General features: G+C 34.0%; 1 protein-coding gene across 1 annotated transcript; it reads right to left on the bottom strand.

Moving 5' to 3' along the window:
* Positions 1-4,582: 4,582 nt before the first annotated feature.
* Positions 4,583-12,566, bottom strand: LOC143229257 (trophoblast glycoprotein-like). The gene is made up of 2 exons (XM_076461359.1): positions 12,351-12,566; positions 4,583-6,170 (listed from the first exon to the last, which is right to left on the bottom strand). Exon 2 carries the CDS (start codon positions 6,149-6,151, stop codon positions 4,892-4,894), a length of 1,260 nt encoding a protein of 419 aa, XP_076317474.1. The 5' UTR covers positions 6,152-6,170; positions 12,351-12,566; the 3' UTR covers positions 4,583-4,891.
* Positions 12,567-13,030: the final 464 nt, after the last annotated feature.

Raw genomic sequence — 13,030 nt, 5'->3', positions numbered from 1 at the left:
ACAGGAATGAAATAAATGTTTTATCAAAAGTATCTTGTTCAGTAGAACACAAAACAACCAGCTCAAACAAATAACAACAATAAAGGACAAAAAATGAAGTGATACACAACCCAATGTGACCAAAACTTTAGTTACTCTTTCATTGTTCACGCTGAGAAAAAAAGAAGTTTGTTTGCTTTTTTGTAATTTCGCGCAAAGCTACACGAGAACTATCTGCGCTAGCCATCCCTAATTTAGCAGTGTAAGACTAGAGAGAAGGCAGCTAGTCATCACCAACCACCGCCAACTCTGAGGCTGGCTGCTCTTTTACCAACGAATAGTGGTATTGATCTAAAAATTTATAATGCCCCCATGACTGAGAGTGCGAGCATGGTTGGGGTGACGAGAATTCGAGAACTCGCGACCCTCAGATGAGGAGTGGAACACCTTAACCCACCTGGCCATGCCGGGCAAACGAAGAAGCTGTCTGCAGAATGTACTTATAAATATTCATAATAATTTTTATGCCTTATATGTATTATAAAAAGTAGGATAAAGTAGAGAGTGCCTCACTTAAAACAAGGATCTGGGTAGTGTTTATATCTTTAGTAAGAGGTCTCAAATTTATTTTTTATTCAAAACTTTGAATTTTTCTCACTTGGCGACAGCTTATTCGATTATGCATAAAATTTTGAAGCAGTGTTAAAAGTGTTTACTGAATAAATTTTTTTCCAAGAAATATATTTGCAAGATAATCAGAATTATTCAACAAGTTTATAGTAGCTAAGTTCTATGTGGATCAGATTTATTAAACAAACAATGAACTGAGTTGTATCATTAGTATTGATCAAATAATGTGCTGACTTTTGCTTTACACATCAAAACTTCTGAGCAAGTTTTATGACGTATATTGTTGGTATTGTTTTGAATTAAGCACAAAGCTACGCAATGGGCTATCGGTGCTCTGCCCACCACGGGTATCGAAACCTGGATTTAGCGTTGTAAATCCGCACACATACCGCTGAACCACTGGGGGTTACGTATATTGTGTAGCTAGTGAGATAATTTTGTTGAGTCAAAACTATTCAGAAATAATGGCCTCGGTTATAATTTACCAAATGTTATGAGCAAATAGATACATTCTACTTTTTATGTAATAAGGGAGTTGAGTGAATACTAGACTAACTTCAAATAATATGTCGAACATTATCAAGTTTTATGTGTAGACAAGGTTCATGTATTAGGCGTCTGCAAGTTGTTGGCAATAAATTTCAACAATAAATGTTTAGCACATAGTCTACTTGTCTTAAAATAATATGTATATTAAAACCAATAAAACATATACAAATATTCGTCACACTATTGTTTACCTTAATTAGTGTAGAGCTTTAAATAATTATATTTTTTATCAAATATCCACACAGATTGATTCAGTTACTCTAGAAAGCGATTGACCAAAGGATTCGTTTTCTCTCCTCTGTTTTTATAACTCAACCTGTGATAATTTTACTTTGTAATAGCCACTATATGATCTGAGTTAATAGCTAAACTCACAATCACGAAGTCCAGATCCATTTATGTCTTACAAACTCGAAATATATTTTGTACACGTATTTACAGACTGACAGTGGCTTAGAACTTTCCATACACTACATATTATTATGATAAAATAATAATTGAGACAATAGACGAAAGTTAGAATTTTCTAGTAACATGACACAATAATACAACAATCACCAATTCATAAGTACTGAGTTTGACAACACGGGAATTTGTACAGAGTTACATAAAGTAACCTGCGATAAACATTCTCTTCTGAAAATAACTGCCTCCCACTAGTACAGCGGTAAGTCTACGGATTTACAACGCTAAAATCAGGGGTTCGTTTCCTCTCGGTGGGCTCAGCAGATAGCCCGAGGTGGCTTTGCTATAAGAAAAAACACACAAACTAAAAATAACCAAATTTAACACTCATGCTATATTTAAATAATTTGAATCATAACACTCATATCAACTTTAACAATTGTGTATATATCTAACACACATGTTCAATAAGAGCAGTGCACCGAGTTTTAACTATGTGTATCGAAACTATGATAAAAATAGTGAAATAAGTATTGCTATATGTTTCAAACATATTGAACAAGTTGTGTATTTAATTCGCGGACGGCCCGGCATGGCCAGGTGGGTTAAGGCGTTCGACTCGTAATCCGAGGGTCGCGGGTTCGAATCCCGGTTGCACCAAACATGCTCGCCCTTTCAGCCGTGGAGGCGTTATAATGTTACGGTCAATCCCACTATTCGTTGGTAAAAGAGTAGCCCAAGAGTTAACGGTGGGTGGTGATGACAAGCTGCCTTCCCTCTAGTCTTACACTGGTAAATTAGGGACGGCTAGCGCAGATAGCCCTTAAGTAGCTTTGCGCGAAATTCACAAACAAACAAACAAAATTCGCTGATATGTATAAAAAGTATTGAACAAATAGAGGTTTGTTCTAAAATACTACTTATATCAAAGTTATTGCGCAAGATAAAGATTTAGTCGTATTATACGTATCAGCAATATTCGGTATGTAGTGAACAAAACTTGACTAGTCCTTGTAGATATTTATTTTTCTCAACCACTGGTAACTGAAGCTAAAAAGAAAAGAAAATTTTCCACATATTAATTTTCTATGGTTATCCAAAGCGTTATTTTTAAAAAAAACATCATCGTGCTAGTGTGCGTGATTAACATTTGTGCTAACTTCTACTATGCTTGACCAACCTACGTAATTAAAAGAATGTCCATTAGCGTTTCCTGCTGGCTCACATGAAAATCCAGCATTCCTATTGGCTGGCTAATTGTACAAAGGTGTTTTTTACATTTGTAATTGTGCAGAAAGGAACGACGTGTAGTTCTATACTAGTGCAAAGCTACGTTTGTTTGTTTGTTTTTGAATTTCGCACAAAGCAACATGCCGGGTCAAAGCTACGTTCACAACAATAACTTTAAATATAATTACTTAAGTAGCATAAATAAACATGTAAGGAAGCAAATTGAACTAGTTTCCTCTTCAAGGGTTGTAATATAATATAATACTACTACATTTCAGAACAAATTCCAATAGGCCCCATAAAAAGCTAGAATTATACCTAAAGTTTATATACACTTTGTATGCGAAGCACATGTTTGACCAACGTATAACTTACAGCACTCACCCTTAATAGTTATTACCATAACTTCCTTTATTTTCTGTACTTTACAGCTAACATATTGCGCAAAAGAAAATAATCACATGTTCAGATGAAAGGCAAAAACAATTTAGACTTATATACTCGCAAAAAATTATATACAAAAACAAAAATATGACGTCAGTTAATTTTTTAAATTTCTTGATAAGTTTAAAAATTATCTATCTTATAGTAACTATTATATGTTTCAAACTATCTCAATACAAGCGCCTAAAAATCGGCAATTAGGCCTAAAGTTTAAATACGCGTTGCACACAAATAACTAGTTTACCCACTAGGCCTAGGGGATTACAATATTGTGCCATTTTATTAATAATGGTAGTGGACTCGACACTTTTTAGAGTGGCACAGCGGCATGTCTGCGGATTTACATCGCTAAAAACCGGGTTTCGATACTAGTGGTGGGCAGTGCACAGATAGCCTATTGTGTAGCTTTATACGTAATTCTGAACAAACAAAACTAACGCCTTTTTTAATATTAAGGAGAGATTAAAAAGTTCACACTGTTGGGTGAGGAAAAAGAAAAAAGTGAAACAGTGAAAATGAAGACAGTTGCTTTTACACTTCTTGATACCATAGTTTTAAAATTTACTGTTTCATAAGTCATACTGTTTCAAGAGTTTTATCAAAATAATATCTCAAGATATTAATCAAAGATGACAGTTATCCACGATGGTATGTATACAGAAAATGTTGGGTACAGAGATATATTTTGTTTATAGTCATTCCAGTGTTTTGCACTTCTTTACTTTAAATCTAAATACATCTCCATATTCTGCTAAGTGGGTGTTTCATTCATGTCCAACTACACAATACAACAACAGTATTATTTAAAGAATTTGTGTATTTAAAACATATACCCTTCTCAGAAACATATACATTATTCCACTTAAAAGCGTTGTATATTTGAAAAACATCCCGTCTGTACACTTTAGCTATTTTTGTCAAATAGCCCACTGCACCGAGCCGTCCCTAATTTAGTAGTGTAAGACTAGAGGGAAGGCAGCTAGTCATCACCACTCACCGCCAACTCTTGGGCTACTCTTTTACCAACGAATAGTGGGATTGACCGTCACATTATAACGCCCCCACGGCTGGGAGAGCGAGCATGTTTGACGCGGGCGCGAACCCGTGACCCTCGGATTACGAGTCGCACGCCTTACGCGCTTGGCCATGCCAGGCCTGTAATAACAGAGTAGAGGAAAAATAATTTGTCCTTTCAAATATGTTCTAAAGTAGTTGAACGAACCTATAGGAATTTGACTATAAGAGACAGTTATTTAAAATTCTGAATACAACTGTAGTAAAAAACACTGTTAAGTGAAAACATTACAGACTGTATCATAATAAGAGACCAGAGAAGAATATTGCCTATGTTATTGTCAATTGAATTTTAATGTAAATGAACCAGTGTGTATGGACTTCGACGAAAAATAGAGATGAGTATTTGAAGCTCTAGCTATAACTATGATAACCAACAGTGTAACGAACATTTATATATACATTTGACTTGTTTTAATTATTTGGCTTATAATTACGAAGTGTCAACAGAAGCTATTGCATGCGACTATTTCAAGCCAGAAAATGCTAATGGTTCATCAGAAGAATGTAGACTACATAGAAAACGTTAAGTACCATAAGGAGCTGCACATTCAAGTTCACGCTAACAGTTACAACGCGTTTACATTTCCATTTCTGTTTCATCGTGTTTATCCATAGAAGAATATTTCATCTTGTTGTTGAATGGTTGAAACCAGCTTCGAACAAATATATAGATAGTTTGTCGGTGTCTGTAGGTAAGCACGGACAACAGCACAACACAGATTATTATTAGCAACACCAATACCACAACGGAGGCGCTCGTGTGATTCTGAAAATTTGACAGTTTCAGAGAGCATTTTAGATCATGAAGAGAGACGTGACTTATCAATTTCCAAGCGTTTGTTCTCGGAAATCCAGAGAAGCATTGAAAATTTTCTTTATTAGTCACTTTAGTTTTAGTGGTGGTAAGCCAACGATACATGTCCACCATGTTGCAGTCACACTCAAACGGATTACCTGTTAAGTTCACTTCCAGTCCAGGCACCGCATCAAAATGATGTAATGTCTGATTGGTTAAATATGGTATTTTGTTTTCACTCAGGTCAAGTATCTCCAAACGAGGGAGGCAGGTTGTGTTGAGCCGGAAATCAATCATGCGATTTTCCTTCATATATATTTTCATTAGTGTGCGCATATAACAAAAAAAGTTTTCGTTCAGTATGCTTCGAAATTCGTTCTTTTCCAAGTTGAGAACTTGCAAATGGTTGAGGTTACTATTTTCAAACACGTTTGCCAGGTTGTAGGAATAGTCCTCAGCTCTAACTTTCTCGGTGAAGGCGTTCTTCAGATGTAGTTCCTCAAGTTGATAGAAATTACTAAACATACGAGAATGGACGTCCTTACTAACAATGTACAGGTCATTGTCGTTCAGTACTAACTTCTTCACAAATTCCACATGATGAAAAGTCTTTCCCTTAATAATCTGAATGTGGTTGTTAGACATGTCAATGGTGTGAAGTCGTCCATAGCTCCTGTTCTTGCCCAAGATGTTAAAAGGCAGGTCAGGAATATAGTTACCAGTGAAAATAAGGACCTCAGTTTCAACAGGTAGTTTCAGTAACATACGTGTGTCATCAAAATTCGTATTCGTACAGTTTGTAACGTAAGACAAAGTTCCATTAGGTCCATAAGGTACCCTACCACATTGACATCTTCCCTGGAACTCTACGGGACACGCTGATGAGAATTTGGATGTGTATAGCGGCAATATACCAGCCGGAACTGCCGCCTCAGTTAAAACGAAAAGCAGTTTTGCATAAAAAACAAGAAACACAGTGGCTAGTTCCAACCTCTGTATCAGCTTGTTGTTACTAACTTGCTGTTGCTGAAGGAACATCATGAAAAGTTCAATTCGAAACCTAAAAAACAAAGTAAAATTTGAGCTTAAAAAGCAAGCTAGATCAATAAAAATGTAATTTTAAAATCAGGAAAACATAACTTTAGTAACAAAACAAACATAGCACAAATAACCAAAGCACAAGAGTACAAGATAAAAATAGGGTAAGATTAAATTACAAAGGCTAAGAGAACTTTAAAAACAAGAACAAATACAAGAAAGAAACATTAAGATAAAAAACAAAACAGAGTAAAATTATAAACTCAGAGAATGATAGGATTCTTTACTTTAAAAATATAGTACATTTATTCGAAGTAAAATACAACTCAAAAACAAACGCAAATTCTACAGAAAACTGTACATCACAGTACAAAACTTCAAAAACTAAGTAAACATTGCTCGTGCATAACACAATATTATGAAATAACGTTTTATAAATTTTCAGAAATTGTAAAATTGTATAAAATACAGAAGTGTCATTGTAGTGCAGGGAAGACAAATCTTTTTAAAATTATATAACTGGAATTTTTTCATTGCCTCTCTTTAAAAACTATTAACTACTTTATTAAAGCACAGTTTGACAATAAATGTCTTACCACAGACTAGGTGTTTTATAATACACTTATGAAGAAAATTAGTAAACGTCAGTAATCTCTTAATCCTTTTCTGCAGTGAATTTCATTAGCTACAAGACAAGACGGGTAGTGGCCTTTCCAATCCTCTGTTTGCCCCCACAACTCCATCCAGAATTTGCAGGATACAATTTAATCACACATAAGAATATAAAAATATTCTTCATAAATTAATAAACAAAATGCAATATAGAAATGTTCTTTATGTTCACACATCTTTGCTCCCCTATTTATGTATCCCTGAAGTTACACCATTGGCAAGTTACGGTTCATAATGTATACCCTTTGTAACAATCTACTCTTCTGTTCCTTTAAAATAAAAATTTAAAGAAAGAAATTCATTATAACAGTTGGAAAAAAACTCTTTCACGCAATAAAACAACTGATTAATGACGTCATCACATTAGGCTAAGAAAGCACTAAAAGTTTGAAGTCATATTTTCGAGGGTTCATTGTATACATGAAAGTCAGAAAAGCATTTGGAAGATAATTAAAGAACAGTTTAAAAGCTTGTTAAGAAGACAAAGAGTTGTTTCCGAATGATGAAGTCATTTGTATCAGCTAGAACAAATCATTCAGCGTGTTTTGATTTGTTTACTTCAACCTTGAAATGGTACAAGTAAGCCTATTATTTGTGTTAATATTATGCAGTTAGCATCATTTGTAATCTAAACCAACGACTGTGTACAGTGAAGGCAATTTATAACAACGTTAAGGAAAGAAATATTTATTATATTTAATGTTGAAAGACAATTGAATTATTTTAACATATAAGTTGAAATATATTGCTAACAAAAGAACAACATTAAAACTAATTTCAAAAGTGGGATTGAAAATAAAATAGAACCTTGAATATACGCTGAATTTCAGTTATGAAAATAACAAGTACGAGGTCAAAGACTAAAAGTGAAACCTTACTTAAAATGATGAAATTATAAAGACAAGATCGAAAGAAAGAAGATAGAAAATTAAAAGAAGAGTGGGGAAAGTGGGGCATAACATTAGAAGAGTCTAACAAGAATTTGAAAGAAGAGTTGAAAAAATACTATTAAAAATAAATATGATTAAAGAAGAAATAAACGAAGCTATCAGAAATGTAAATAGAGATTACAATAATAAAATTGAAGTATAAAAAGGCTGTAATGACAAATTTAATGAAGTTAAAACAGAGTAAGAAAAGGCATGAATGAATTAAAGAAAAACACCAACAAGTAGAAAATAACATTAGTGACAAAATAAAATATCTGAATAATAAATTATTAAATACAAAGGTTAAACCAAACCAACTCTTTTCTTCATCGCCTCAAGAGTTCTAAGCTAAAGCACCGTTTACTGTAAAATATTAAATAGGAAAACTTTTTTGGTTTACATATTACTACTGTACCACTTGTTAATGAAACATTTTTCTGGACTACTACAGCCATGACACTACCAAATCTAGTTTCATAACTTACCTGACTAGTTTGACACCACCCAGTAGACAAACATTAACTTTTAATTATACAGAAACTACTGAAGTATAATTATTGAACAATTTATCCCTCTGGTCATAAAAATAATGCAAAGCGTTTTTGTTTTAAGATGACCAATTCCATAAATAATAGTAATCCAAAATTTTGTTATTAGCCTAATCACTAGTGGGACAAAGCTTTGTTGATATGATTAATGCTTTATTCATTAACATTAATGCAAAGATTTGCTGCACTGCACAACAATTTTTTTGAAAAGTTTTGCTTCCTCAAAAGTTTTTGCTGATTGTGACAGGTACCTGGTAGGTATGCACAAATATAGTTTTGGTTTTGCTTCATCACGTAGGAACTCTGAGAAATAGACAGTTAACTGTTTACCGGCAATAACGTATTTAATTGCGTTTATGTTTCTAATATGCTACTAAGTTCAACATAATTAAAAGTGTTTTCCTCCTGGTTTTCGTTTGTATTCAATGCCCAACAGTAGTCAGCAAGCATTGACGGATTCCAGTTGCCCTGATATTGTTTTTCCATTGTAGCAATGTCCTGGTGAAATCTTTCACCGTGTTCGTCACTGACAGTATCGAGAGTTACAGGGAAGAATTCCAAGTGTAAGTGGAGAAAATTAATCTTGAGTGACATGTCGCACTTCATTGTATTGTATGCTTTGAGAAGTTTGTCTACCAGCTAAATGTAATGTGGGGCTCTGTAATTGCCAAGAAAATTGTCAACAACGTCTTTGAAGGCTTTCAAGGCAATCTTCTCCGGCCCAACTAACAGATCTTCGAATTGCTTGTCATTCATAACATGTCTCATATGAGGGCCAACAAAAATGCCCTCTTTGATCTTGGCTTCATTTATTCTTGGGAACATTTGTCTTAAATAATGAAAACCTTCGCTTTCTTTGTTCATTGCTTTCACGAAATTCTTCATAAGTCCCAATTTTATGTGAAGAGGAGGCAAAAAAATCTTTGCCGGGTCGACAAGCGGTTCATTCGCCACATTTTTCTGTCCTGAACTAACTTACGGAGTGGCCAGCTCTGTCTAGAATAATGTGACTCTTTGGCACGACTGTTCCATTCACAGATGAAACAACAGTACTTTGTATAGCCGAGCTGCAGACCCAGTAACAGAGGAACGACTTTCAGATCTCCACAGATATTCCAGTTGTACTTGCTGTAGGTTTCTTTCATGTGTGCTGCATAGCCAACAGGTGTTGAAGGGTGAACGTTGTAACTGTGTAACAGAACAGCTTTGAGGCTTAACATTGATGAATCAATAAAGAGACGCCACTCTTGCGGGTCATGGTCACAACCCAAAGCAGAGAACAATTCTTCGATGTCAACACAGAAACAGAGACTGCCAACTTGTGCAAAGAATTTGGTTATATCATCTTGGCGGCTTCGAAAACTAAAATAAGATTTCAATTCAAAAAGAAAAGTATATTAGATAACTTGAACTAATTAGAAGTAGCATTTGCACCACCCCTCATAATAGCACAGATTTGATTTGTTTCGAATTTCTCGCAAAGCTACAGGAGTGATATCGGCGCTAACCGTCCCTAATTAACATTGAAAGACTAAATGGAAAACAACTAGTCATCAGCACTAACTCTTGAGCTACTCTTTTGCCAAGATATAGCGGGATTATAACACCCCAACGGCTAAAAGGGCGGGTAAGTTTGGGAGGAGGGGATTTGAAACCGTAATCCTTAATTTGCGAGTCAAGCACCCTAACCATTTGGCCATACCGAACCAGCAGAACAGTACAACCAAGAATTAGCACATAGCAATATATATAACTATTCAATCACAGCTGAATTTGCTTTATTCTATTTTGATTGTTAACATTCTACTGCATTGTGTTACTATGTAGGAATGTTACAAATTACATCCTTATTCTCTTGTTTGTATTATTTTTGAAGGATTTATCAGTTATCCCTACATTTACTTTCTTTTTGAAACGTTTTTCGTTACTTTATATATATGTGCGAATACATATGTATAAATCAAAGTTGCTCTTATAATTAAAATATTTGCCAAGTCTCCTTTTAAACTCTCTTAAATTTAATGCTTCCACCACCTCTGAAGGTAATTTAGTCAAAAGGCTAACTACCCAGTAAAAAAAAAATAAAGACGTCTTAATTGAAAATGGTTCCTACACCACTAAACCTTATATTTATATTCTCTAGTCCCACCATTCGCAATATTAAGTAAGTGAAAGATAATGAATCAACACTATTTATTCCCTTAACAAGCTTACACCTCAATCAAAATCCCCTCTAATTCTTTTTTTTTTTTTGCAAGAAAAAACGGTTTCAAAGATCTTAACCTGTTTTTGTATAATAAGCTTTTCATTCCATATATCATCTCATCCTTGTAACACTACTTTGGACTCTTTCCAACATATCAATTTACTTGTTTAGATAAGGAATCCAAAACTGAAGATGATACACCAAATGTGATCTAGCCAGTGACTTGTACAATGCAGTTATAATCTCTTTAGACTTGTGTTCAATATTTCTATACATGCAACCTAAAATCCTAACTTACCTACCTCTAGCAACAACAAATTGCTTGAGTAACTTCAAACTGATTAACCAGAACACCAAGATCATTTTCTTTCATTTTAGTATATTCCTATCAAAATGATATTGAATTAAATGTTGATGACCCACATGCGTTACCTTGCATTTGTTATAATTAAATCATTTGCCATTTCTTTGTTCAACTCACGAAATGATCTAAATTCTTCTAAAACAGCATTCTCCTTCTCAAATCAAGCAACACCCAAAACAAATATCGTCAACAAATTTAAGTATTAATAATTCATTGGTTATTCCATCATCTACTTTTTAATGTGAATGAAAAAGAACAAAGGTCCAATATTTAGTGTAAGATACCCCATTCTTGTGAAATAATACAGTTTGAATGAACTCCATTTATAAAAATTCTCTTCCTTCTTCCATTCAGCCAGTTTTCTATTCACTGAGCCGACCTATCCCAATACATACGGAGATAATTTTTAGATGTCAAATGCTTTCTGAAAATTTAGATACACACTCTTACCTTCATGTACATTAACAGTTACTTCTTCAAACAAAGTTTATTGCTGTGTTATTATAAGTTTGAATATAGGAAGAATATGTAGAGATGAAGGAGCATCATCGAAGTCACACATAACTATATCCAAAAAAACTTAAGTCGGTCAACAATAAAATGAAATGTCTCGCCTAGCAAAGCACGAGAAGATAGCATTTAAGAAAATACAGAGCTATTTCAAAATTATACAGTCATTTCTAACCAGTAGTGTGAATTAGTCAGTGTTTTTTGTTTTGTTTCAGCCATGAAAAGGTACAACTTTTTGTATTAAAGTGTGGCATATTTAACATCATTTGTAAATGTTACCTACAACTGTATATAGTAAAGGCGGTTTGTAAAAACGTTAAGGAAGAAATAAATTAATTTGTTATGGCTTACGTATACTAGAACTTCCAATTATTTGTATCAGATAATTAAAACCGTCCAACGAAAGAACCACGTTACAGCAACGTGTCGATTTTACATGAATTACAGTGGTAAAAAAATGAGCGGCATTTATTTTAACAAGCTCTATGAAAACAACAACATAACTTTAGCAAACTACTATATATTATTCAACGAAATCAAAAGGAATAATCATATTCCAACTGTTCAACCGAGAGTTACTGATGGGGACCCCATCGACTTTTCTAAATTATTCATGCAACTAACCCCTTAAAAGACTGTGATTTTCTTTGTCCTTAATAAAATATTTCAATTAATTCTATTAATTTCTGTTGGGGCCTTCAATGTATATTATATAATAAAAGTAAGTGATTATATCTTATTGGTTTTGGTTACTTTATTCTGAATCTTGTGATACTGATAGGTAAAAACGTAGAATCACAAAATACGACACATTATTCCACTCTAGCTGTTGTAAACGGTGTAAAAAACAGTTTGACAGTTTGAATATTAAAACATAAGGAGCATTACTTTAACAAGCTCCAACGATAGGCATTATGTTTACAAGGTACTACAAAACTACAACGCAGAGGCAATATGTAGACCAACGACATACCTTTAGGTTGGACGAAGTACTTCTGCTAATTCGACTTATAAACGTAGTTATGTAAGTCTTTATTCTGGGCAAAACAGCAAATTTACATCTTTAAAAAATCTGTTTAAAAAAGCTGAAAGAAGCACAAAAACTGTGCTGTATGTGTATCACATCTTTCTAACATGGCGCCTAGTCAGGGAATCCTGCTCACCGAAACTGACCTCGCCTGAATTCTGCCCTGAAACCTGTTTAGAACCCCTCCTTTTCTAGCTTTTCATGTCCTACATGTTACAGTGACCTTGAAGTGAGCTTACACTCCCGCCCATGTGAGTCATTTTAGAAGTTTCTGTGCAGGTAACAAAAAGTATCACAAGTAAACTAATCAAGCAGATTGTTTCACATGTAAACTAATCAAGCAGATTGTTTCACATGTAAACTAATCAAGCAGATTGTTTCACATGTAAACTATGCCAATCATTGGTAGAAATTATTCTTAAGCAAAGAGGGCTTGTAGGGATATCTAATATCCGATTTTTAAATTCCTAAGAGTATAGTTATGAGTGAAGTTGACCACTACATACATCATCTGGGAGCTGCGAAACTCCAAAGTTACATAGCTCTCTGTCTTAACGTTTTGTGTATCACACAGGAAAAACTAAAGAATATTTACTTTGAATGTTTAAAAGTTAACACATACAAAA

Source organism: Tachypleus tridentatus, chromosome 10 (genome assembly GCF_004210375.1).
Source record: "Tachypleus tridentatus isolate NWPU-2018 chromosome 10, ASM421037v1, whole genome shotgun sequence".
Taxonomy (NCBI): domain Eukaryota; kingdom Metazoa; phylum Arthropoda; class Merostomata; order Xiphosura; family Limulidae; genus Tachypleus; species Tachypleus tridentatus.
Note: the sequence above shows the minus strand (reverse complement) of the source record. Positions and strands in the feature narration are given on the sequence as shown.